General features: G+C 53.0%; 1 protein-coding gene and 1 long non-coding RNA gene across 2 annotated transcripts in view; one reads left to right on the top strand and one right to left on the bottom strand.

Moving 5' to 3' along the window:
• The window catches only part of LOC106025279 (uncharacterized), a 133,521-nt gene that overhangs the window by 107,142 nt on the left and 612 nt on the right, over window positions 1-25,767 (top strand). The window contains exons 45-64 of the mRNA XM_063226542.1: window positions 1,289-1,426; window positions 3,260-3,422; window positions 5,230-5,351; window positions 5,548-5,688; window positions 6,646-6,759; window positions 6,853-6,981; window positions 7,522-7,683; window positions 8,451-8,615; window positions 10,551-10,719; window positions 11,055-11,239; window positions 11,471-11,563; window positions 11,704-11,914; window positions 12,640-12,803; window positions 12,878-12,975; window positions 14,506-14,690; window positions 15,303-15,508; window positions 15,608-15,785; window positions 16,340-16,449; window positions 16,636-16,752; window positions 16,885-17,026. Coding sequence (XP_063082612.1) covers window positions 1,289-1,426; window positions 3,260-3,422; window positions 5,230-5,351; window positions 5,548-5,688; window positions 6,646-6,759; window positions 6,853-6,981; window positions 7,522-7,683; window positions 8,451-8,615; window positions 10,551-10,719; window positions 11,055-11,239; window positions 11,471-11,563; window positions 11,704-11,914; window positions 12,640-12,803; window positions 12,878-12,975; window positions 14,506-14,690; window positions 15,303-15,508; window positions 15,608-15,785; window positions 16,340-16,449; window positions 16,636-16,752; window positions 16,885-17,026 — 2,992 coding nt within the window. The remainder of the gene's footprint in view (window positions 1-1,288; window positions 1,427-3,259; window positions 3,423-5,229; window positions 5,352-5,547; window positions 5,689-6,645; window positions 6,760-6,852; window positions 6,982-7,521; window positions 7,684-8,450; window positions 8,616-10,550; window positions 10,720-11,054; window positions 11,240-11,470; window positions 11,564-11,703; window positions 11,915-12,639; window positions 12,804-12,877; window positions 12,976-14,505; window positions 14,691-15,302; window positions 15,509-15,607; window positions 15,786-16,339; window positions 16,450-16,635; window positions 16,753-16,884; window positions 17,027-25,767) is intronic.
• On the bottom strand, window positions 143-25,767 carry LOC134470722 (uncharacterized). The gene is made up of 3 exons (XR_010039846.1): window positions 25,630-25,767; window positions 3,642-13,806; window positions 143-1,633 (listed from the first exon to the last, which is right to left on the bottom strand). It is a non-coding gene; the product is annotated as an uncharacterized LOC134470722 (long non-coding RNA).

Genomic DNA, 25,767 nt, shown 5'->3' with positions numbered 1-25,767 from the left:
GGAGATATTTCAAAATCCAGGACATTTAATACTGAAACAGTACTGCTATCTAAGAATAGTCTATAATAACATTTCCCAGGGCCCCAGTAATGTTCTTTCAAACATAGAGTCCAAGATTTAAATGCAGGATGCCAGCCAGGGCCACACAGGACTCTAGTTTCTTTAATCCAGAGCAGAAGTCTGTACACTTTCACTCCAAAGGGCCAGACAGTAAAACCTTTCTGGCTTTGCCGCTGATCTCATCTCTGTCACGACTTAGCTCTGTCATTTTAAGTCGAAAGCTGCTGTGGGCAGTGTGTCAGTGATGGACATGACAGTGTGACAAGCAAACTGGGTTTACAAAATCCTGCTGCAGGCCAAGTTGCCCGGAAGGGTGGCTTCCCCCTCCCCCTCCAACGTTTTATTAGGAAACTTTAGACAGCACAAAATTCAGATGTTTTTACAGTGATCTCTTACCCACATCTTACCTCATCACCCATCTTCACCCATCATGCTTTTGGATCCGTTTCAAATACTTCATTATCGTTCACTGCCTAAACATTCCTGCGCTGACAGTTTTGACTCATCCAGGTGGTTCCCTGGCAAAACGCGCCCATCTGTGTTTGTCAGATAGCTTGCTGAAGGTGAGATGCTGTTGGACAGTTTTTCGTGGTGACCATGGAAATACCGATGCGTCTGGCCAGCCCTGTGTAAATACCAACTCGGCCCTCTTCCCAGAGATTTGGGTTCTGTGGGACTTAATAGGAGGCCAGACTGTATTTTAGTAGCCCAAGGGATTCTACTGTACAGTCAGCCTGGAATTTGGCGCATTCGTTCATATAATTTTCACAATAATCCATTAATAAAGGAGGTATAATTGGCCTCATTTATTGGATTAGAAGATTAAGGCTTGAGTGGCTAAGGAGCCAACTATAGATCACCCGCCACTTACGGCAAAAACCAGACTGGGAGAGGTGATCTCTCTGAACAGCCCTGAGCGTTATCCTCTGTGATACAGTGCCCCCTGCTGGCGAGACTCATACCACAACTAGAATTCTTGCCTACTGGCCCCAGGCCAGTGGCTGTCTTCAAGGCAGTGTTACAGCCCACAAGAGGGAGGTGTTGTCCTGGCCCCGCCTGCTGGCCTAACCTGAGGCTCAGGACCCTCATCACTGGAGCTGTCCAGAGCAAGAAGCTGCGGCTCTCATGAGTCTGGAGCTCTGGGAGGCAGGGCCTGCAGCCTGAGCCGGCCTCTGCCTGAATGTTCTTCAGAGACGGATGAAATCTCATGTGAACTCTTCTCTGACAGTTGCAGTCCTCTAAGGGTGAGGCCCAGGGCACCTTTGACTTGGGAGTAGGAGACCATCACTTCCACATCAGCAGCAGCCTGTGGGCCTCTAAGGCTGGTCTCACTGCCACCACCAAGCTGGAGCAGACCTTCCCCCAGGTAAGGGCACAGTCCAGGCAGGCCAAGGGGCACCCGTGGAAGCCCTTTGGGCTAGTCTCCTGGGAGGAGGACCCAGTGCAGACAGCCTGTGAAGTGGGCAGGCTTGCTGGCTGGGCTTCTCTGTGGCTCCTCCTTTCTCTGTCTCTCCTTCCTTTCTTCTGTGTTGTTAATTGAGCATCTAAGAGGTACCAAGCATGATTCTAGAAGCTGGGGTGTGGCATAGAACAAGATTCAGATTACTGACTGTCATCAAGGGTATAGTCAGGTGGGAGCAGTTCACAAAATGTTTTATAAATAAGAAAATGAGTGGGCATGGTCCACAAGCTGAGGCAGGAGGAGCACAAGTTTGAGCTAACCCTGAGCACCTTAGCAATGTCCTGTCTCAAAAATACACAAATAAAGGCTAGGGGTACAGTTCAGTGCAAAGGCCCTGGGTTCAGTTCCTAGTACTGATACTGTGGGTGCCAAATAGTGGGATATAATATATACTATATTAAAAAAGAAAAAAACAGGGTGAGTGACCATGTACTAAAGTTGATTTATCCTAGGTACCCAGGAAAGGCACCCCCAAAATGACACATAAATAAGCCCTAAGTGACAAGCATCAGCCTTTTGAAAATCTGGAGGAAGAGCATTCTAGGCAGATAGAGCAACATGTGCAAAGGGTCTGGGGCATGAATGAGATTGGGAAACGGCCACGAAGCTTCTGGGCTGGAGACGAGCATCTGGGTGGGGTGTGGTGGGGTGGGGGGTCGTGGCAGTGTTTTATGCTGTTTGGAAGCTGGGTTTTATTCTGTCTGATACTGGGAGGCTTGGAGGACAGAATGTTCTGTCTGGCTGCTGTGTGGAGAGGGACCAACAGATGGCAGCAGAGAGACCACTGAGCAATCATGAAAGAGGTCAGGGCAGGAGAGAATGGCGCTGTGGACCTGGATGGGGACGGTAGCCATGGGTGTTTGAGACACTAAGGAGAAAACCACCCCCTGGCAGTCCTGGACACCGCCTAGTGGGGACCAGCCTCTCCCATCTCACCCCGCTTCCCAGCTTCCTCTGCATCTCTCCTTCCCTCGAATATTTCTGGCGGCCTCCACTGTCACCCTGATCCCTTCCCTGTCTCTGACTCCTCCCCACCAACCTGGGGGCCCCTAGGAGCCAGGTTCAGGCCTGGGCTGTCTGTCCGGTGCTGGGCTGGGGCATCACACCTGTTCCCGCAATGCCAGGGAAACTGAACCAGGATCAGGCCCCGGGCTGAGCACATGACTCAGATTTTTCCTCAGAGCCTAGCACTGTAGTCTTTCTGTTTTCTCCTGTACTCTGGGTATTGAACCCAGGGCCTTTGCACTGAGCTGCATTCCAAGCCATTTTTTATTTTGGTAAAGAGCCTTACTCTATCCCTAAGCCAAGCTGGGCTTGAACTTGTGATCCTCTTTCCTCAGCCGCCCAGACTGCTGGTATTGTAGATGTATGCCACCATGCCTGGCTTGGCACTGTTATTTATGCCCCCATTTTATACATGAGGAAACTGAGGCTCAGTGCCTGCCCAGGCCTACACAGTGTGTAGACAGAGCCTAGAGGTAGCTGTCCTGTCCACAGGGATGTGCCACCTCCTGTTGGTCACACTCCTTGGTGCCTCCCCTTCCTCCCTTTCCCCTCTTCCTCCAGCCAAATTCTGGCCATTAGGAAGCATTTGGCTCTGTGACCCCTGATATGTGACCACTCAGTAAACCGGGAAGGACCCACACATATGGCCTTCTCTGCATCCTGTCCTCCTTCCCACCTGCCCGAGTGCCCGCCGGTTCCCCTCTGATGTCCCCCCCTCCCCTTCTCTTCCAGTTCCACACCCTGCCCAGGGAGCTGGTCCTGCAGACCGTGTACAGGCGAGCCCAGGGGAACCGGCTTCTGGTCCAGACCATGCTGTGGGATGGCCAGGAGGTGGCTTTCAATGGGAGCTTCTCTGGGCCAGTCCCCAAGCTCACCAAGAACCTCCGCCTGCAGGGTGAGTGTCCCCAAGCCAGAGATAGCCCAGATCCTCCCTTGCTACATCAACAAACCATCAGTGGACAGCAGCTTGTCCCAGCTGCTGTTCCAGGCACTGGGGATCCAGTAGGACACAGGGTGACTCAGGTCTGGGCACTCAGAGAAGGCATTGAGCAGGGAAATACATCAAGTGTGATGGTTCCTGAGAGAGGGCAAGCACTGGGAGACAAGGACTTACTGTGAGGGCGCAGGGTTAGGTGGGTGAACTGGGAGGCCTCATTGAGGAGGTGATGTCCAAGCAGAGACCTGAATGACGGAGGAGCTGGCCAGATAGAGAAGCAAGGTGTGGCATCATAGGCAGAGGGAGCAGGTGCAAAGGCCCTGGGGTGGCAGTGAACCTAGGCAGAGCAGCAGCAGCGAGGCCAGTGTGGCGAGGCTGTGGAGAGGGACAAAGTCACACAAGGAGCTGGGGTTTCTCTTAAGACAGAAGAGCAGGCATCCTGAGGACAGTGCCTTGTGCTCTGAAGTGTGTGCCCTAGGCAGCCAGAGACTCAGTGTCTGGCCGAGGAGCCCCATGGCCCTGAGCAGAGCTTGATCTGCTGCCCATCCTTGGGGACAGTGCAGACCCTGTCCTGGGGGGGCACAGCTTGCTGGCGGCCTGATGAATTCTCCCAGAGTCACCCTTGCCACATGTGTCCCGGGGAGGTCATGGGGGATGACAGATCCTCAGCCAGCCAGGGTGGCTCGTGGGTGCATATGGGTGTGTGCATGTGTGTGCCTGTTGAGTCTGTGCATGCACATGTGTGTGGGCACAGTGTCCTTTGGAGCCAAGCAGCCTGAAGTCCCACACCGCGTCTAGAGCTGGGCTGGGGTCAGAGTGTGGAGGAGGTGAGGGCCTGTGTGTGGCCTGTGGCAGGCAGACCCTAATTCAGAGGGCACAGACTGCCCAGGTGTTACCGCCCACATGCATAGGGGACTGGGGAGACTCTTGCTTTGAGGATGTGAGAAAGCAGATTGTCTAGTGGGGTCTAGTGCTAAACTCGCTCTAGGAGATGAGGGATGAAGTCCTGGGTGGAGAGACCATCCCCTGGGAAGCTTTGCTTATGGGGTACCTCCTGTGTCACACCCCAAGAAGAAGTGAGGGCAGCAGATGCCCATCTGAGGAATGGGGGAGTACTCCTGAGGGTTATGGGTATACCTAAGTGACACAGGCTGTCAGGGCTGCACCTGTCAGCTACTGCTGTGTAACAAATTGTCCCAGAATTTAGTAACTGAAAACCACCATTGGTGCTCGTGAGGCTGCAGGTCTTCTGGGCAGCTCTGGTCTTCCTTGTGCACCAAGGTTGGTTTCAAATTGGCTGGGCAGCTCTGTTGGCTTCTCTGGCTTCACTGACCTATTGAGGGACTAGCAGGCTGCCAGCTGATCTAACAACCTCAGCTAAAACAGGATGGCATCACTGTCCCATGGTCCAGCCTGGGTTTGTCCAGTGGTGGCTGGGCAGGAGAACAAGAGAAGAAGTGGAAGCCAATGCCTCTTATAGCTAAGGTTTGGGACTAGCCACGTTCCAGCAGGGCATGAGGCCACCACCAGGCCAGGCTGGGGAAGTGGGTCCCACCTCTGAGTGAGGTATCCCCTGTGAGGGGAGGGAGACCTGGGGCTCCCACAGGGCAGCAGCGACAGGCAGTGTCTGAGTTTGGGAGAACCGGCCCAAGCCTGTGGCTGCCTGCCCGAGCTGACGCTGGTGTCCGCTCCCAGTTCCCTGAGCCCCTGTGCCCTGAGCATTGTCCTCAGCTCACTCTGCTCTCTGTGTGTCCCCATCACCCAGTGGCCCTCTCCCAGCAGCTGCTGCTCTCCCTGCCGCAGCACTGCAGCCTCCTCCTGACCGCGGAGCACGAGGGAGGAAGCCACCAGCACGAGCTGGCCGTGAGCTGGGACGGCAGCGACCAGGTAGGCACCGGATGCTGGGGTTGGGCAAGGCCGAGCTCCGCCCGGCTGCCTGAGCAGAATCCTCGGTCCCCGGCCCATGAACCCCATACCTGCCCCAACAACCACCGTCCCAGCAGGCTGCTCTCTTCCCTACCTTGGTGTGGAGGCTGTCTGGGCTAGGGGGGCGGAGACTGTGGCTCAGCTGTCCCTTCCCCAGGTGGCAGTCGCCTCCTCTCCGCAGCTGGGGAAAGGCCAGCTGGCCGCCCAGCAGGCCCTGGCTCACCCCTTCCCCCTGTCCTGGAGGCATGCTGAGGCCAGGGTCCTCGCCAGGAGCAGGGACGGCAGGCAGAGCCGACGGGTGAGTGAGGAGACACCGTGCAGGAGGCCCGGTGGGCTGGGGAACAGCACGGCCTCCGGCGTGGGGTTACTGAGGGGCCGCCCAGGAGTCCTGCCTCGCTCGTTCCTTCAGCAACGCCTGGCAGCACAGCCTCGTGCCTAACACGGAACCATTTGCTGCTGGATCTCCAAAGTCCTTTACGCGGTTCCCTGCTCTGTGGGCACCTCAGGGTGCGGAGGGTGAGCAGGGCAGCTGTGCCCTCCCACCTGGCTGGCAGCACTGGCAGCACACGCTGCCTCTCTGAGCCAGTTTCCTCATTTATGGATGACAGCAAGACAGCAAAACAGGCAGACTCAAGCAAACGGGAAAATGAAACACTCAGAAGTTGCAAATTTATGCAGGATTTAGCTCAGCGGCATAAGCGCCTGCCTGACAAGCATGAGGTTGTGAGTTCAATTCCCCAATACAAGAAAAAAAAAAGCACCATGAAGCAAGCCAAGGGGACTGAGGGTCTGGCTAGTTAGGCCAGTAGTCAGTGAGGGTCCCTAGGGAAGTTGCTCATCAGCTGAGGACCCAGGGTTGCAAAATAGCCGGCTGCGTGGAACTGCGGGTGGCAGGTGCAAAGATCCTGTGGGCAGAAGACTAGGGGATGTCAGGAAAAGCTGGAAGCTAGGAACAGTGCAGCAGAGCCGGATATAAGAGAGGGAGAGTGCTAGGAGAGAGATGAAGTCAGGTGATGAGTAGGACAAGGAGCACACGGGGCCCCAAGGCACCAACAAAGGGCTCATCTGGGTTCTGGCTCTGGAAATGCCTGGTGTGTGTTGGAGCTGGGATGTTTTCCTCCAATTGTACCTTCTTTTCATCTGGGGGGCCCTGGGTTCTCACAGAGCTTGGCAGCAGGCAGATCCCCCACTCCCAGTTCCTGACAGGGACAAGGGTGTGCTTCTCCACCTCCACGCCCTCCCCAACTCCATGCAGGTGCAGCTGGCCTGGGACAGGGGACAGCCTGTGACCCTGCAGCTCGCCTGGGCCCACAGGTGCTCCATGCACAGCACAACCTGGGACGGCTGCCTGGCTGCTTCTTTAGGGCAGGTATGCACCTGCTGACAGCCCAGTCACACGCAGGGCCACCAGGCTCCCGGCCTTTCTGCTGGCCCACTCACACCCCATCTTCCTCCCTGCCAGCTCCGAGGACCCTGGGGCCCGGGCACCCTCCAGGCCTGCGGGGCCTTCGCGCGTACCCCAGCTGTGTTCAGTGAGCAGCTGGATCTGACCTGGGGCCGACACCGGGTGCAGCAGAATGTGACGTATGAGGTGAGCCAAGAAGCTGGGCTCACTGCTGCAGAAGGTGCTGCTCAGGGCCCTCGGGTCTGGGGCTCATGTCTAGCTGCACTGTGGGATCCCGGCCCCCTCGTTTCTGTGCGGAGCCTCCGTTTTCTTCTCTACAAAGCGAGTACACTGTCCTTTCCCAGGGGACTGTAGTGAGGACTGGGAGGATAAAGTGGGTGCACGGCAAACCCTCAGACTTGCACCAGGATCAGAGGGCGAGGATTCTGAGGTGGGCAGAGGCTTGGGGACATGGGTTACCCCAGCACCTCTGCCCATCTAGAGCTTCCGATCACAGAGATGGGTGTTCTGCAGAGCCAGGGACAGGAACCAGGCCATTGAGAAATGACGAAAGTTGGTCCTGACGGCCCTTCTTCCTCCTGGGCCACTACCCAGTTCCTGAGACCCTTGGCGTCACAGTGCCCCAGAGTCCTGGTAGTGGCTGTGACAAGGGCTCTGTGCTGGGATGCTGGCTGTGTCCCTGTAAGGCACCCCCAAAATAGCTAGCATGGTGACCCTTCATTCCAGAGGCATCAGCCACCCCAATCAGCCAAAGTACGCGTGGAAGCCACACTGGGGCACATCCTCCCGGCCTCCTGTGGCCAGCAGAGCCTCCGGGGAGAAGTGGACAGGGACTCGACACTCGGGCTGCACCACACCCCCCACCCGGAGCTGTGTGACCTACCCAGGGTGAGTGTGCCCTGGGCAAGGGCCCACTGGAGGGAAGGGGGGACCTCTGGGAGTGGGGGGACAGCGTGTGCAGAAGGCAGGGCTTGAGGGAGGCAGTCAGATGCCAGCATGGTGGCTCTGCTGTCTGGTGTCCGGGTGACTGGGCAGGGCCTGTCTGTGAGCTTCCCGTGTTTGTGAGGGGCGGAAGAGGCTCTCGGTTCTAGTGTGTAGGGCGCCTGAGGGTTCGAGGGTGCGATACAGGGCTGCGGATGGGGAGATACTGGGGTCCTCTTCCTCCCCTGTGCCAATTCTGTCCGTCCATCCCCCGCCCCCGCGTTCCTACCCTTTCATCTGTCTGTCCACCCCTCCACCCACTGAGCCCTTCTCCGTAAAGGGACAGAGGGTGAGCGTTCCAGGCTGCATGAGCCACACGGTCTCCTCCTCCTCGGCTCTGCCATTGCAGCAGCAGAGCAGCCTTGGTGATAAGTCCGGGAACTGGTCCCTGCCCTGAGGGGGGCCAGAGGCCAGGGGTGGGTGTGTGCTATGTGAAGAACGTGGCAGGGTGGGGTGCCGTCAGGAGACTGCTGCCCACTGGTCCAGCAGTGGGCCCAGCTCCTTTGCTACGCAGGGAAACTGAGGCTCTGTGTGGTGGGAAAAGATTGGACGTGCATTTCTAGAGAGGCCTGTCCTGCTCCCAGGCAGCAGGGAGGGCCATGGACCAGGTGCTGGGGAGAGGAAGCTGCCACCTCTGCAGCTCCATGACCCCCAGCTTGGGGCTGTCCCGCCAGACCCTCTCCGTCTCCGGGGAACATAGCCTGGGCCCCGGGCAGTTCCTGCTGCATTCCCGCTGGCAGCTGGGCCTCGCTTCACACTCGGACCCTGGCCTGAACCTCAGCCTGACCCTTCGCAACCGCAGCAGTCCCCTTGCGTCCAGCTTCTCCGGGGAGTTGGAGGTGAGTGTCCTTGACTGCACCAGGAAGACGCACCCCATCCCCACCGCCTGGGCTGCCCTGCCATCTAGTGGCCATGTCTGGAACTGCATGTCACCCCAAGTCGACAGTCAGAACCTATGGGGGACGCTGCCACGCCCCTTGGCCTGACCCTGTCCCTGACAAGGCAGCTCCTCCGTTACCCTGACACCTGACCCTTGCTGTAGCTGAGAGATGGCAGTGGATTGGCCCAGTCAGGCCTCTTTCAGGCAGACACCTTCTCCCCTCCTGTGAGAAGGGGAGGGTTAAGTGTTAGTGCACATAGGTCACCTTTGAAAGAGCCTGACCGGACACAGCCACTGAGTATTCATGATCATTACTGACCAGCCCTCTCCTCTGTCCCCAGCAGCCCAGGGCCTGCAGCTCCCCCACCTGACGATGCGTCTTTTCCAAGGGGCTTCCCCTTTCTGCCCAGGGAGCAACCGTAGGTGGTCTGTCACTGTGCTATTCCCCAGCCTGTGTCTCCTGGCTGGGTGACCTCGATGTTCTGATTTTTCTTCTCTGAGCCTCAGTCTTCCCTTCTGTTGGTTGGGAACAGATATGGCCGACTTTTCAGAGATGTTAGGCTGAACAGACATCTCCCCAGAGTCTACACACAGTGGGCACTCGTGCTTCCTGAGGCCTCTCTCCCTCCCCCTGGAGCCTGGGAGTGAGGGCCCCGTGGCCTGGCACATGCTGGGTCCTTGGCGAGTGCCACTCTTCCAGCCTCTCCATCCCGAGCACCTCTTGGCGGCTCCTGCCTGTGTTGCTTGGCCCCCAGAGAGGACGGCAGCTTCTCCCTGTCTGTTCGGTTCTTGCACCAGTGTGGTGCTCCCTGAGGGTCAGCTTCAGGGAGGGCAGCTCCTCACTCAGCCCCACAGAAGAGAGAGTCCTTCTTACGCAGTGGGGCAGAGCTGTGGGTGGCAGTCATCGGGGGAGGGCCCCCAGCCCCAAGCAGGCTGCCTGTTAGTTTTCATGGGGATCCCTGGGCTCCAGCCCTACCACCCTGGAGGCCTCGGGGGAGGAACCTGTATCTACCAAGCACCTGCATCAGAGTCCTGGGCCAGTGTGACAGATTATCTCCAACAGAGGGGCTTCAGGCAACAGAAACTTCTGTCAGAGTTCTGGACGCCCGAAGCCCACGATCGTCAGTGAGGCAGCAGCTCTTGGGGAGGGAGCTCCCCGCCTCTCCTGACTCCAGGTTTCGCTGGCAGAGCTGGCGTGGGGCACTGTCCTTCCAGCCTGCCTCAGCTGTCACATGGCGCTCTTGTAAGGACATTGGATCCGTAGCCCGCTTCCATCAGGATGAGCTCATCTTTCCTGAGTTACAGCTACAAGGAACTTATTTCCAAATGAGATCACATAAACAGGCCTGGGGGATTCAAACTTCACCCCACCCCTGAGGAATACAACCTGTCTGTCTGTCTGTCTCTTTCTCTCTCTCTGGTCTCTGCTGAAGTTTTTTTTTTTTTTTCCTGCTAAGGTTTGAAAAGCACGGTTCTACATCACATTACAGATTTTGAAGCTGAGGCCCATGCTGAACCAGTGCTGAGCCAGAATAGAGGGCAGGGCTGGCTTTCCTCTCACCACGGCTTCTCTCTAGCCCTTGTCTCTCCACTGCAGGGTGGCATCTTCTCTGGGGGCTCTGTCCCCTACCATACCAACCCACCCTGTGCTCCTCCCTCGAGGCCCTGGTACCCTGCTCAGTGACCTAGGCTGATGCCGGGAGGTGCCCACAGGGCCTCCTTGAACTTGCTAAGACCTTTGCAGTGGTTCTGATGCAAACCAAGAAAGCCCAGGTGCTGCTGGCCTGGGGGGTTCTCCGTGGGTTTTTCCTTAGGACTTCTGCACCTTTCTGAAGGGAATCTGAACCCTGCAGCAGGGTGGGGTAGAGGCCACTGTTTGCCCTGTTTCCTGCAGCTCCGAGGCCCCACAGCCCAGTGGGTTGGCCTGCAAGGCCGACTTTCTACCTCGGCTTCCCAAACCCTGGCCCAGCTGGAGGGAAGCATGGACAAACCGGGTGAGAAGGTGAGGCTGTCTGTGTCTCAGGTCCCCAGCTGTCTCCAGGCCACCGTGGCCCACGAGGAGGGTGAGTGGAAAGTGGCCAGGCCCTGCTGTGGTACCAGTGAAGACAGGGATGGGTGCTTAGAACTCCAAGGACCCTCTGTTAGGACTCCATGGCACACCCTCCCCGCCTCTGTAGTCACCTGTGTTAACTGCTGGGCAGATGACCTTGAGAGGGTGGGGTCCAGTTAATGAAGATGGGTATATGGGAGCTTCAAGTGGGCAGGAAAGCTCAGATGGCACAGCTCAAGGCCTTCAAGTCCTTGCCCCGACCACTTGGGAGCTACAGCAGGCTGTGCAGTGCAGGAGGACTGGGAGCAGAAGGCATGGGTACAACCACAGGTCCCTTTCTGGCCCCAGGAAGCAGAGCAGAGAGCGTGGTACTGCAGGCGTGTGCCCACAGGCAGACAGCTGAGGTGGAGGCTCTGCTGCAGGATGGGGAGCAGCCTGCCCAGTCCCTGGGACGCCTGGCCCTGCAGGCTGCCAACCAGAGCCTCCGCCTGGAGGGGCATGGCTGCCCAGGGACCCTGCTGGACCTCGTGGAGGTGAGAGGGTTGGGCAGGGACAGGGGCTATTGCTGGTCTCTCCAGGCAGAGGCCAGCGCACCAGGATCCTGCAAGTCTTTTGGGGGCCTCCATGCCCAGAAGACCAGAACAACTGACCCCAGGGCATGACCCATACCGTCCTGGGTCCCTCCAACTGGCTCTGAGACCCTTCTTTCCTCTTCCTTCCTATGAGGCCCTAGACCCACCCAGCCTGTTCCTCTGTCCCCACAGTCCAGGATCGCAGCGGTTGGGTCCCAGGTGCAAGCCCAGCTGGAAAAGAAGCTCCAAAGCATGGGCGACTATGCAAGCAGGTTCCAGCAGCTGGTGGGTAGACTGAGGCAGAACAGAGCAGTGCGTGGGGAGCCCGCTCCAGCCCGACTGTGCCCCTGCACCCGGGCAAGAGGGTCTGGAGTGCTCTGCACCTGGGGCTTTCACACAGCTCCTGCCTTGGTTTCCCTGTGTAGGTGCAGCCGGTGGGTACCCTGGACAGCACAGCAGGCTTCCTACTGCGACTGTCCCAGGCAGGGCTGGGGGCCTTGCAGAAGAGCGGCCAGGCAGTGGCCTCCTGGTGGGGCCGGAGCCAGGTCCAGCAGGTGCTGACCCGCCACCTGCTGCTCTACCTGGAGTGGCTGCAGGCGGAGCTGGAGCAGCTGCACCGTGAGCTGGACCGTGAGTGTGGTGGGACGCGCCCTACACACAAGACCATGACCACGACCAGGCACTGTGTCAGTCACAAGGAGACCTTGTTCCCTGGGCGCCTCCAGCCCAACTTCATGTGGACCCACTCATTGTTCATGGCTGTATGGCCTTTGGCCCCGATTTCTTTTAGGCCTACTGCTGTGATTTCCTTAGACCCCTGTCCAGCTCACTGCTGCAGGATTCTAGGGCCTCTGTCCTGCTTAGGAAACATCCTGTGCCAAAAGGCCCTCAGGGCACCATGAGCCTCTGCCCTGCTCACTGTTCTAGGGTGACGCCCAGGGAGGCCCTGGTGCCATCACACAGGATGCACTTGAGTGCCCTGTGACCACCCTGAGAGACCCTGTCCACCAGGGAAGCCCTGCACCTGGGTGTTGATCAGAGCTGGCCACAGGGATCCCGAGGTCATGGACTCTGGTAGTTTAGGCAGGTGTGCAGGCCATCCACACACAGCAGGGGCACAGGGACCGGTCCTCCTTGGTTCTAGGGACAATGTGAGCTGCTCCAGTCAGGTTCCTGGTTCCAGACAAACACCGGGCTTGTGACGAGGGCCTTGAGAGGACACCACTCGGGCCTGTGTGCCCGCTCCTGTCTGCAGTACCTCTCGCCTGCCTTCTTCCACAGAAGGGCATATCCTTGGCTGGGGTAATAGGGCTGTGGACAGGCCCCAGTGTCTCACAGCAGGTGATGGCGGCCTGTTGCAGGGCCCCTGGCCACTCTGAAGGATGCCTACTCGGAGGTGACGCTGCGGCCCCTGGATGAGGTGTGGCAGGAGCAGGCGGAAGAGGCCCTGCAGTGGCTGCAGGCCTGGGTGCCCACGCTGCCGGCCGGTTGGAGGCCGAAGCCCATTCGGGCAGCCCTGGAGCTGGTAAGGTGGGATGGGGGGGCGGTGGGTCCTGGCCCAGTGACAGTGGCCCTGATGGCTCTCACTGCCCACTCCAGGTCGCCCATCAGGTGCTGTCTTGGGCCGAAGCCACACTCTCGAGGGCACTGAGGCGGCTCTGCAGACCCCTACTGCACATGTACCACTTCTCAGCCAGGTAGCCAGCAGTGACATCTGTGTCCCTGCCACAGGTGGGGCACCATGCTGAACACCTGGACACCTAGATTCCATTTACTCCTTCCCTGGAAGCATCAGTAGTCCCCGTTTTACAGATGAGGAAACTGAGGCTCAGTCTTCATTCCTTAGGTATTGTAGTTCTTTCTCCACAGAGTGTTTTGGACACTGCCGAGAGTGAATGAGATGGACACTGTGGAGCATTTGGGCTCTGTGAGTGTACATTTTCTAGCTTATCTTTAAATTCGTAAAAACCACTTCTGGCCTGCAGACCAGCCAGAACCAGGCCACAGACTGGCTGTTTCCGATCCTGAGCGGTGGGTTAGGAGCTGGTGCTGCAGACAGCGGCTCTGGAGTGGCCACATCTGCTCTTCCTGCTGCTTTCTCCCTTGGGAGGACACTTCTGACTGTCCTGATTCACCTGCACAGTCTGCAGTCTCCCCTTCTGTAGAGCCTTGCTTTAACCCACCCTGCAAAGCTCCTTTGGCCATGTAAGGTCACAGTCCCCTGGTCTGGGGACTTGGGTGTGGACATCTTCAGAGCCCATTCTCTGATACAGGATTCCTTCACAGGTGGCTCAGTGTGAGAAGCCACGGGGCTACTTAACAGGTGATGGCCAGCCAGCGTGCAAGGCCCAGGCTGCCGAGCACCTCGGGTGCTGGGACAGAAGTCATCAGCCCTGGAAGAAGGGCGGAGCCAGTCTCTGTGCCAGGCCAGGGACTGGGGAGTTTGAGCGCTGAATCCTGGTTTGAGTCCAGCTTTGCCTCTAACTAGGGCTTCCCTGGATCAGTGCTCTGTGCCTCAGTTTCCTCACCTGTAAAACAGGGCCAGATAAAGCTGCATCAGGAGGATATTATGGGGGGTGACTTGGTAGGCAGTCATGTGAAAACAGAGTAGGGGCTACCTGGTGACAGAGTGGGAGCTGTCACCCACAGGTGGGGGACACAAGCAGCAGAGAGGGGTCTGAGACACCTCCTGGGAGAAGGTAAATGACACCACCTGCTACCTATGCCCCACCCCGCCTACTGTGAGCTGAGGTCAGCCCGACACCCCGTTATACAACCCGAGAAGGCTCCATAGGGCCCCCCTAAACTCCAGAACTTTTAGTGCCCCTCAGTTCCATGGCGATGTTCTTGCAGCCCCTGTTTCCCCCACAACACAGTGCACAGATGTGGGCCTTGAAATCTGTACCTCGCATGGCAGATTGCATGCAGCCACCCAGCACGTGGTCTGATGTGGGGTCCTTATACCAGGGTGTTGGCTTCCACATCCAGCCACCTCCACATCCAGCCACCTCCACATCCAGCCACCTCCACATCCAGCCACTTCCACATCCAGCCACCTCCACATCCAGCCTCCTCCACTTGGCTTGTGATAACAAACCAGTGTCAGCAGAGGGGCTGTGATGCTCCCTGCTAACTGACCTTATTTTGGAACCGCCATGTCACGTCCTAAAGTAAAGGAAGGTAGGACCCTGGCTTTCAGGTCTCCAGCTCCTCCTCGTTCCCTCCAGGAACTGCTCAGTGCTGGTGATGTTGCCACTGCTGCCTGCAACACACGAGCCCCTGGACATGGTCTGGGTAACCAGCTACCTGGTGGAGGAGAAGCTGCTGCAGCCTCTCCAAGAGCTATACAGGGCCAGTGTGCTGGCCGAGTGGTACGGGCTCCACCACCGCCTGCTGGGGAGCCCCTTGGATTGTGAGTCCTGCCGTGGGAGCCCCTCTATACTGCACTGCAGGGCACAACAGCAGGAGCCTGCAGGGCCAGTGTTGAGGAAACCTGCAAAGGTTTAGCATCAGTGCGCTAGGGCACGAGGTCATTCGGGGAATGCAGAACCTGACCTTTGCCCAGCAGAGGGGAGTTCAGAGCCGTTAGGGCTCCAGCCCAGCTCTCTCCCCCACTGCCACGCTGCGGAAGCGGAAGGCTGACCTCCAGCTGCAGCAGGCTAATTGGGTCCAGACTTGTTGCTCAGGTTGGGCCGAGGGCCAAGAGCCCTCCTGGACTGGGGCCAGTTCTAGGAAGCCTGGGGGAAGTTTGCATCCTACTCAGCCTTGCCATAGGGCCCACTGACCACTGACCACTGATTTCGTTTCCTCCTGTGTGAAGCGGAGGAGGCACCAAGGTGGCTTGTGTAGGTAACAAGCATGAGCCACAAGCCCAGGTACTTCATAGAGAGGCCATGGAGCCCCAGGCTGGGCTGGGTAGTTTATTCGGTGGGAGTTGACCTCAAGGTGGGGACACTGACACTGGGGAGGAGCACTCCATGTCCTGACTGTCTGGTGTTCAGCCTGCTTTGGCTTTTCTCCCCAGACCATGCTGTGGTGGCCAGGGCCCGGCACGTGGTGACCTTCGATGGCAGGGTGTGGGACCTCAGTGCCCACTGTAACAGCATCCTGCTGGCCAAGGACTTTGCTCACAACATGTTTTCTCTGAGGCTGAGCTGGCTGGGCTCAGGGCTCAGGGTTCTGCATGTGGCGGTGAACCACACAACCCTCGTCCTCTATCCCAGTCTGCAGGTCAGTGGGAGGGTACAGTGGAGGGGACAGAGCCTCCTAACGGGTGGTACTTAGAGCTTGTCAGTAGCACATCTGGCTCAGTCCCCACCTGGTTTCCAGGCCTACAGGCTGTATGACCTCTCCCTGGATGGGGACAGCTGTCTGGACTCTGGCTTACTCCCTACCAAGATGAGGAGGGACGTGCCCAGGATCGAGCTGACCAGTGAGGATGGCGTCTCTGTCTCCTGTGATGTGCGAGCTGGCCTCTGTGGCCTGACCCTGGGCCTCTGGCACCATGGTGGGTTTGGGTCCCATAGCATGGGCCCTGTCTGGAAGGGCCTCTTTCAGCTGGACCACAGCCGACCTCCGAGGAGACCCCAGGCCTCCAGCTCCTTGGGGTTCACAGTTTAAGCGGCCAGGGGACCACAGCCCAGAGGTTCAGAGTAGGAGGCACCTCCCTGGCCAGTCCTCTGCTGAGACAGTCCCTTCACCAGGGGTGAAGGCCATAACCAGTGGCCCTATCTTTAGCATGGCACATCTGCTCTTGGCTTCTTAGTCCTACAAGTTGCCAACCCATTTACAGATGATCCAGGCTGAGATCAGCCCTCACAGGTGCCCTTTACTAGCTTATGATGAATAACACCATGGATGCCACAAGAAGGAGCAGGAAGGGACACAGAAGCTGTCCTCAGACACTTCCCTTCTCTCCTGCTTCCTCCCCTCTGAGTGATGCCCTCCAGTGTGGAGTGGGCAGGATTACGCTGTACCCAGGGTGCTTCAGCCTCTTCCCACCCACATATCCTACAGGAGCAGGGACACAGGGTTTCCCAACACACCCGTCCTGCCCCACAGGTATCTCTGCTGGCCTGTTGGGCACCAACAACAACGAGGCAGGTGACGAAATGATGTTGCCAGATGGCACTCTGGCCCACAGCCTGGAGGAGCTGGCCCACGCCTGGCAGGTGAGCCTCCATCTCACCAGGACTCAGGTGAGGGCTGGAGACTCAGGGCCAAAGGGGCTCTCACCCAGGAAGCACCCACTGGGTCCGTCTTGTGTCTCTGCTGAGGCTGATGCACCGGTGGTAGTGGGGTCTGACCATGAGAGAAATGGGCAGCAGGAGGCTCATGTCTTGTGTCTGTGCCCTCAGGTGGGTGGGGACTGTAGAGACACGGAGAGGACACAGCAAGCATGCCCGGGACAGAGCTCCAGCTGCCAGGCCTTCTTCCAGGACACCCAGTCTAGCCTGGGGACCTGCTTCCGGGTGGTGAGTGCAAGGTCAAGCCTGGTGGGAGGCTGCTCAGATGGACCATAGGAAAAAGAGACGTTTGCCCCATCCCTTGGGCTACTGCCAAGGGTGCAATGAGCAAGAGTAGTGATGGGCTGGTGCCAATTTCAGGTGGACCCTGCACCATTCCTCAGCCTCTGCCTCCAGGACACCTGTGAAAGCCAGGGGCTGTCAGCTGTCTGCAACCTGGCAGCTGCCTACATACACCTGTGCACTCGGAGTGCTGTGCCCCTGGACCCTCCTGCACAGTGTGGTAAGTGTGGTCTGTAGGCACTCTGACCCTGATCTGGCCTCTGCTTCCCTCCCAAAGGGAAACAGTTCCTTTCTCTTAACCCCTGCCAAGGAAGGAGAATACACACTCCATTGTCACACAGGGAGCCAGGAGTCTACCCTAAGGGTCTGTGCAAAACACATAGCAGAAAGAGACAAATCTAAAGCTTCCCCATGCTGCGTGTCTAGAGCATCCCGTCACCTGGAAGCCAGGCACTGGGGAGGCTGAGGCAGGAAGACTGTTGCAAGTTTGAGGTAAGTCTAAACTACGCAGTGAGGCCCTGTCACAAAAAAAGAAACCCCTAAACACAGACCTGCCACTAGAGGAGCTGAATGAATGCCGCTTCAATGCCTAGAAACCCACCTTCCACCAATGTCACAGGCACAGGCGTAAGTGACAATGGCAAGCACCACAGTAGTGGCCACCAAGACCCAGAACAGGTGGCTGCATGAGATCCTTCAAGAAATGAAAGACACACTGAGAAATGACAAGCAGAATGCCCAAAACAACTACCGCAAGAAGCACTTTTCACAGAAATGTAAAACTTAACAGGTTCAACAGCAGAAGAAAAAATTAATGAACTGGAAAATACGACACAGGGAAGGTGGCAAACAGAGGATGCAATGTGTGTAACAGTTTCAGAATGAGAAGATGTGGCATTTGAGCCAAGTCCCCTCCAGGTCAGACGCATGAGGAATCCCAACCCTGGTACTAAATCCAAACCCATCGGAACAGACCTGCAGGAGAGATGGAGTCCCAGAGGCTGCCACAGAGCACAGAAAGGGAAGATCTTTCATGGAAGAACAAGCAGAGAGGATCTGCCAGCAGCGACAGAAGGGCAAAAACCCTCGACAGAAGAAGTACCAAGTTAGGTTTTGTGCCTGTTCACTTCTTACTTAGGTTTAAGTTCTCAGCAGTGGCTTCTGTAAACGCCACTCCCAGCCGGCACCCGCTCGGCCCCTATGTGGCTGCTTCCTGCTACGCTGGCAGCGCCCACCAAGTGTTTGCAACTCGGACCATGTGGCCTGGAAGGCTGAACGTATTTACTGTCTGCTCCTCGAGAGAAAAAGTTGGCTGGTCTGTGGTATGATCCAAGGAAAGCAGAAGGAAGAAATTAAGAGAAGTTTATGAAATAGGAAACAAGGAATAGAGATGATCAAAGGGGAGAAGATACAGTGCTGCCAACAAGCAAGGGTCAAAACCTCCGGTCCCAGACGGAATTCCAGAGGGGACATGATGGCTTTGCCGATACCTCTGAAGACACCGATTCAATCACTGGCTTGTCTAAACTGCCTCGACAGTGCTGACTTTAAAGACTCTCGTAGCTATTAAATAAACTAAATTTACAGTTAAAAATGTAACTGCTAAAAAAAACAAGTCCACCTTGTGAAGGGTTATTAGACATCTCCCAAAGCGTGACTCATAAAAGGAAAAAAAATCAAGAAACTGGGCTTCATTTAAGTTAAAAACTTGCTCTGTGAAGACTGTGTGACCAGGATGGAGGGGCAAGCTACGGACCAACAAAAAAGAACTTCAAAGCACATCAGGCCAAGGACTTGTCTAGAATATGTGGGACTGTTATAGCTTAATAGTGAAACATGAATCTAAATAGAAAATGAGCAAAATACGTAGACCTCTTACCTAAGATAGGTGGACGGCAAAGAAGCCTGTGAAAAGTGTTTAACAGTCTGCCTGCAGGAAGGAGGCTACACTACTCACCTTTAGCACAGTTAAAATGATAAACAGTGAAAAGACCAAATGCTGACAGGACAGTGTTGCTAGCGAGAGTGTAAAACGGTGCACCCACTGTGGACAAGAGTCGGGTGGTTTCTTAAGCACAGGTGGCTGCTGTGTGTCCCGTCTGCCTTGGACTTGTGCGGTTCACATTCCAGGTGGAAGGTTCTGGAAGCAGCGGTGATGCCACTGTGAGAGAGCTGCAGGGCTACAGGACGGCAGGCGACCTGGGGAGACGATCACAGGCAGGGGAATACAACGCAGCAGCGTCCAAGTCCTGAGAAGTAGGTGGCCTGAGACTCCACTGGAGCGAACGCACGTGTAAGTCAGGGAAGGCATCCCCGTGGCCCGGAAAAGGCCCAAGAGGACCTCACAAGAGAGTAGGGAACATCTTTCCCCACACAGAGGAAGTCTGCAAAGACTAGAAGTGGTAGTTGTCTTTTCAAATGCCTAATATTCACCAAAGAAACAAGAAGACAAGGCCCACTCAAAGGAACAAACTAATCTCCAGAAACCAGCCCTAAAGACACACAGAGCTCTGACTTACTTGATAAGAGCTTTCTCATCATTATCTTAGCTTATATGTGCTTAGTGAGCGGAAAGAAAACAGGGACGACTACACGAAATCAAGAAAATGATTCATGAACAATGAGGATTCAGGAAAAAGGACAAATAAGACAATTCTGGAGCCAAAAAATAGTGAATGGAAAGAGTCACTAGGGTCAACAGCAGATTTGAAAGAATCAAAGAACTTGAAGACAGTCATTTGAAATTATCAAGTCTGAAAAAAGAAATTAAGTCTGAAATAGAGAGAAAAGAACAGAAATACAGAAACTAAGCATTTACCACACACCACTAAGTGGACCGATACATTATTGGACTCAGAAGAACGGAAAAAGGCAGCTTTTTGAAGAGAAATGGTCAAAAACTCCTCAAACTCCAAGTAGGATAAACCCAGAGACCCAAACTGAGACTCAAAAATTATCTGGCAAAAATAAGACATTCCCATATCAAAGCTGAGAATTCATTACATCTAGACCTAGCTTACAAGACGTGATAAAGGAAACTCTTCAAATCAAAACAAAAAGACATTATTAGAAACCTGATACTATGTGAAAATACGAAGTTGTCCTAAAGTTGTAATTCTGTGGACAGAGCTAAAGACCTGAATTATAATTAATTTGTTCGTTTGGTACCAGGAATCGAATTCAGGACCTTGCACTTGCCAGGCAGGTGCTTATACAGCTGAGCTATATCCCTGGCCCGACCTATATTAATAGAATTTTGAACCAAGATTATAATATAATCTTTTATAGCATTTAAAAGACAAAAGCAATGGGGCTGGGGATTTAGCTCAGCAGTGTAAGCGCCCGCCTGGCAAGTGCAAGGTTGTGAGTAACCTCCCCAGTAACCCCCCCAAAGAAAGATACACATAAAAGACAAAAGCATAGAAATCACTATAAGCCCATGACAATGGGCAGACAACATAGAAAGATCAAATTTTGACCTCAGTAATAAAGTTAAGGGCACAGTTGTAAAAGAGTATGTATATTCAACTGAACTTAAATTGTTATTAGTTTAAAAATGAATTCTTAAAACTTTAGAATGTTTAATGTAATCCCCACGGTAACCACAAAGAAAATATCCATAGAATGGATACAAAAGAAAGCAAGAAGGCGGTTAAACTATATCCACTACAGAAAAGATCAACTGAACATAAGACAAAAAAGCTGTAAGACATTCCAAAAAACAAAGAATAAGTCCTTTCCTCTTGGTAATTACTTCTATAAATTTATTAAATGCTTGTACTACAAAAAGACTTCAAGCCACCAACCTAACTTTACACTTTAAGTTATTAGAGAAAGAGGAAAAAAAAAAAGTAAGCCTAAAGCTAGTAGAAGGAAGAAATAATAAAAATTAGAGCAAAAATAAATGAATAGGAAATACTAGGAAAAACAAGAGAAAAAAATAAAATCGAGATCTGGTTCTTTGAAAACATCAATAAATGTGGGGGGAGGGAGAGGAAAAGGAAAGCAGGGAAAAGTGAGGAAAAAAAGGAAAAAATAGAAACAAAGCTTCTGTAAGTGGGGTGGGGAGGAGTGACGAAGGGAGGATAGGGGGTGGGGAAGGAAAAATATCCCAAAACTGGGGAACGTACCTAGATTGACTAATACAAGAAAGAAGACTCAAATAACTAAACCAGAAGTCAAAAGAGGGATGGGTACTGGTTTTACAGAAGGAGAGATTATGAATAATTATCATATGCATACCTTAGATGAAATGGATGAATTCTTAGAAACACCCAGACTGAAGAAACACGAAGAAAAGAAAATCTAAATAGACCTGTAAGCCTAAGTTAGTGATCAAACACCTGGCAACAAAGAAAAACCTGATGAATTCACTAGTGAATTTTACCAAATGTTTAAAGAATCAATTCCAGTCCTCCTCAAGTGCTTTTCAAAAATTGACCAGGTAGGGATTTTTTTTCCTCCATGTTTTTGAGAAAGGGCCTCACTATGCAGTTCAGGCTGGCCTCAAACTTGCAGTGATCCTCCGGCCTCAGCCTCCTGAATGCTGGAGGTACAGGCGTGTGCCACCATACCCGGCTGAACTAGGAACCTTCCAGACTTACTCTGCGAGGCCAGAAGTACCCAATACCAAATCCAGACAAAGATATAAAACTACAAACCAATATAGATATAAAAGTTCGCGACCAATTACTAGCAAAGAACTCAAAGGCACAATAAAGGGACTATACACATTATCAAGTGGATTTTATTCCTGGAATATAAGAATGGTTCAACATGTAAAAATCACTGTAACATATCACATTAACTAAGTAAAGGGGGGAAAAAGACGTGACTAACACAACTGATCCTGAAAAGGTATTTAACAAAATTCAGTACCTCACACTGGGCGTAGTGGCATATGTAGCACCAGAATTAGGGAGACTGAGGCAGGAGATCATGAATTCAAGGTCAACCTGGGCTACAGAATGAGACTTTGTCTCAAAAAAATCTCAAGGTACAAATACAAGGAACTACTTCAATACGAAAAAACCTTATATGAAATACTCATACTCAAAGACAAAAGACAAAGTTTTCCCTCAATATTCAAGAATAAGACAATTATTAACATAATGCCTCAATTTAACAACATACTGAAGAAGAGATAATAATGAAATCATTCAAACTGGAAAGAAAATTATGTCAGTGCAGATGACATGATATATGTAGAAAACCATAAATAGTCCACAAAAAACTGTTAAAGCCATAAAACTTCGAAGTTTTAGGAGACAAAATTCCACACACAAATCAGTTGTGTTCTATAAATAATCCAAAAAGGAGACCAAGGAAATAATTCCATTTATAATAGCATCAATAAGAATAAAATGCTTATGAATAAGTGTAACCAGGAGACGAAAAACTTGTACATAGAAAACTACAAATTATTGCTGAAAAACTAAAGACAAAATGTCATGGTAGCGCATCATGTGGGTTATTGAGATGCGGTGTAACTCAGACCTACAGGTTTCTGCTTTCTAGCAACGTCCCAACCATTCTGCAATAACAGAAAAATTCATCCTAAAATTCAGATGAAATCTTGAGAGGCCCAAAATAACCAAAACAATTTTGAGGCACAACATTGGAAATTTCAGACTTCCCAATTTCAAAACTTGTTGCAAAGTTACAGTAATAAAAATGTGTGCTGGCATAAAGATATCATTTAGACTGATGGAGTGGAACAGAGGCCAGAGACAAACCCTCACGCAGACAGTCAAAGAAGTTTTCGACAGTGTTGGGAAAATCAGATATCCAATGCAAAAGATGGGGTAATGCAATATTACCCCATACTACATGCAAAAATTAACTCACAGTGGATCAGAGACCTAAATGTCTAGCCTAAAATTCTTAGAGGAAAACAGAGGCAAAAGCTTCATAGCATTGGATCTGACAGTGATTTCTTGGATACGACACCAAAGACACAAGCAACAAAATTAAAAATGGACAAATGAGACTGTATCAAGGGCACCCACATAGTGAACAGGCAACTGTAGATAGGAGGAAATATTGCAAATCATGCATCTTCCAGGGGGTGTTAGCTAAAAGATTAAAAAAAAAAAAAAACACCAAAGACTCCAACACTGCAACTATAACAGAAACCAGACAAACCTGGTTCACAATGGCCCCAAGGACTTAGAAAGACCGATCTCCAAAGATGAATAAATAAATAAACGGCCAAGAAGCCATGAAAAGATGCTTGGCATTACTTCCCACCAAGGAGCTAAATTAGAAGCCCACTGGGATGGCTATAATCAAAACAGGAAATAGCAAGAATTACTAAGCGGGTGGGGGAGAAACTGCAGCCCTCGTGACCTGGTGGTTGGAATAGAAGATGGTATAACCACTGGGGAAATTAGTGTGACCATTTGTAAAGAAATTACAGCTGCGGGCTCACATGGTAATTCTATTTTTACTTCTAGGTGTATATATAGATAAAAAAGGGGTGGAGGAGAAAAAGAGGGAGGGAGGGTTCCATATGCATACTTGTAGCAGCATTAGCCACTGTTAAGGCTTGTGTCTAGATGTCCCCTCAAAGTCTCATGAGGTCATAGGCAGGGCTTTTCAGAGATGGCTGGGTAATCACTGACTGCTTGGCACCACCTTAATCCCAGCAGTCTGGATAAGACATAAGGGGCAGAGAGACACTGTTAAGCCCCCTTGTGGCTTTTGCTATCTTCTGCTGCCATGAGCTGTTGCCCCTCTGCCTTGGAGCCAGCTGATTATGAACTGAAACTTCTACAAATTGTGAGCTAAATAAGCCTCCTCCCACCTTAACTTTGGGTGTCAGGTATTTGGTCTTAGCAATGAGAAAAGTAACTAAGATACCCACAATAGCCAAAAGGTGGAAGCACCTAAATGTCCACGAATGTACACAAAATGTAGTACAATCACACGATGAGTACTGCTCAGCCCGAAAACAGAAGGGAATTCTAACACGCGCTACCATGGGGATGAACTTTGGGGAACGAGAGGACAAACACTGTGTGATTTCATGCACTTCAGGCACCCAGTCAAACCTGGATGGTTCCCAGCACTAGGGGAGACAGAAATAGGTTGCTCAGTGGGTCCAGATCTTCAGTGTTACAAGACACCGAGTTCTAGAGACTGGCTGGGTGGCAATGACAAACGTGCTTATCACTGCCGATCTGTGTACTGAAGAATGGTGAAGATGGTAAATTTGATGTTAAAAGTTTATTCAAGAAAAATTGATTTATAAGCTAGGCTCCCACTTCTCCATTTTTAACCACTGAGTAAACTTGTGCTGTTGGCAAGAAAATTGATTAAAAATAACATATTTACTGAACACCTGTTCTGTGATAGGCAGGGTGATGTGATCAGTGCTGAGCTAATTCTAAAGAACAGAGGCTTACAAAGAGACAGACGGGAGATACCCCAGGGGTGCACAGCCTGGGTTCATCGGACACAAATGGTGGACTCTGGCAAAGAACGTGAAATTATCCCAAGGGTAGTTGGTCAGATAAAAACCCAAAGTAGAGGGCTGGGGATTTGGCTCAGCAGCATGAGCGCCTGTCTGGTTGTGAGTTCAATCCCCAGTACCCCCACAAACCAAAGAACACAATAAAGTAGAGTCAGGCATCATGGTATTTGCCTATAATCAGCACTTTAGAGGCTGAGACAGGAGGATGGCTGTGTGTTCAATGCCAGCCTGAATTATAGTGAGAGCCTGTCTCAAAAAAACAGCCAGCCAGGCATGGTGACACATGCCTGTAATCCCAGCACTCGGGAGCCTCATGCAAACCTGGGCTACATCTCAAGTTCAAAGCTAGCCTGTACTACATAGTGAGACCTTCCTTGTCTCAAATATATACATATGACATGTTGGGCATGGTGGTGCATGCCTATAATCCCAGCTACTCAGGAGGCTGAGGCAGAAAGATTGCAAATTCAAAAAATATGTCAGGAAAGACATTTAATAAAATTCCTTAGCACCCAAGTTTATTAGCAAATGCCCAGTTCTATTAGGGAATAAGGGCTTAGAACATCTGCAAGTTGGTAATCTGGGGTGCTGGTATATGAACACCACCCTAGATGGTGACACATTAAAACCAACAGTAAGACACAGATGGCCCATGTCACTGAAATCACTGCATGGTGAATTGCTGGTCCCATGCAGGTACTACAGCCAGAAAGAGAGCTGAGGTACAGGAGACTGGGAAGGAACAAACTGTAGAGTGGATCCTCAGGGAGGTTCTGCTTTCTGGGATCCTGAAATCCATGGGGTAGGGCTATCTTTTCTAAAAGTAGAAAGGAACTGGGCATGGCAGTGCATATCTGTAACACCAGCACTCAGGAGGCTGAGGCAGGAGGGTTGTTCCAAGTTCGAGACCAGCCTGGGCTACATAGTAAGTTCAAGGCCATCTTGAACTACATTAGTGAGCCCCTGTCTCAAAAAATCAAAACACCACCACCACCACCAAGGACAACGACATAACCCAAAACAAATAGAAGCGAAAAGAAATCATGTAGAGGTCACACGTGTTCTGGAACTGCCCAAATGTCTGCACTGCTGTACTGAGTGGGCACCTCCTGTACTTCAGGATTCAGACCTGGCACCACCCCAGGATTTCCTTTCTCCCTGCTTTGGGAGGGGGGCCCCCTTTGTGCTCCCAGGGCACTGAGGCCCAGCTGCCCCTCCCCTGGGAGCTGTGTGTTGGTCTTCACCGTCTCCAATGCTCACAAGTGTTTGTTCAGTGTCCCAGTGAGCCTGCCCTGGTATCTTCCCTACCTCTAGGTGCTAGAGCCCTCCGGCCAGTCTTCAGCACTTACCCAAGGGCAGGGCAGGAGGTAGGCAGGGGTGGGCGGGAGCTGCCCTTGCATGAGGGCCAGGCAGGATTCCAGGAGACAGCGGGTTCTGTCCTCGGGGCCCCTGGCACAGTTCTCCGTGTCTTCTCCTTACAGTCTGAG

This window comes from Cavia porcellus, unplaced genomic scaffold (genome assembly GCF_034190915.1).
Source record: "Cavia porcellus strain 051 isolate PalLab524CR breed Dunkin Hartley unplaced genomic scaffold, mCavPor4.1 scaffold_16, whole genome shotgun sequence".
NCBI classification, from domain to species: Eukaryota; Metazoa; Chordata; class Mammalia; order Rodentia; family Caviidae; genus Cavia; species Cavia porcellus.
Note: the sequence above shows the minus strand (reverse complement) of the source record. Positions and strands in the feature narration are given on the sequence as shown.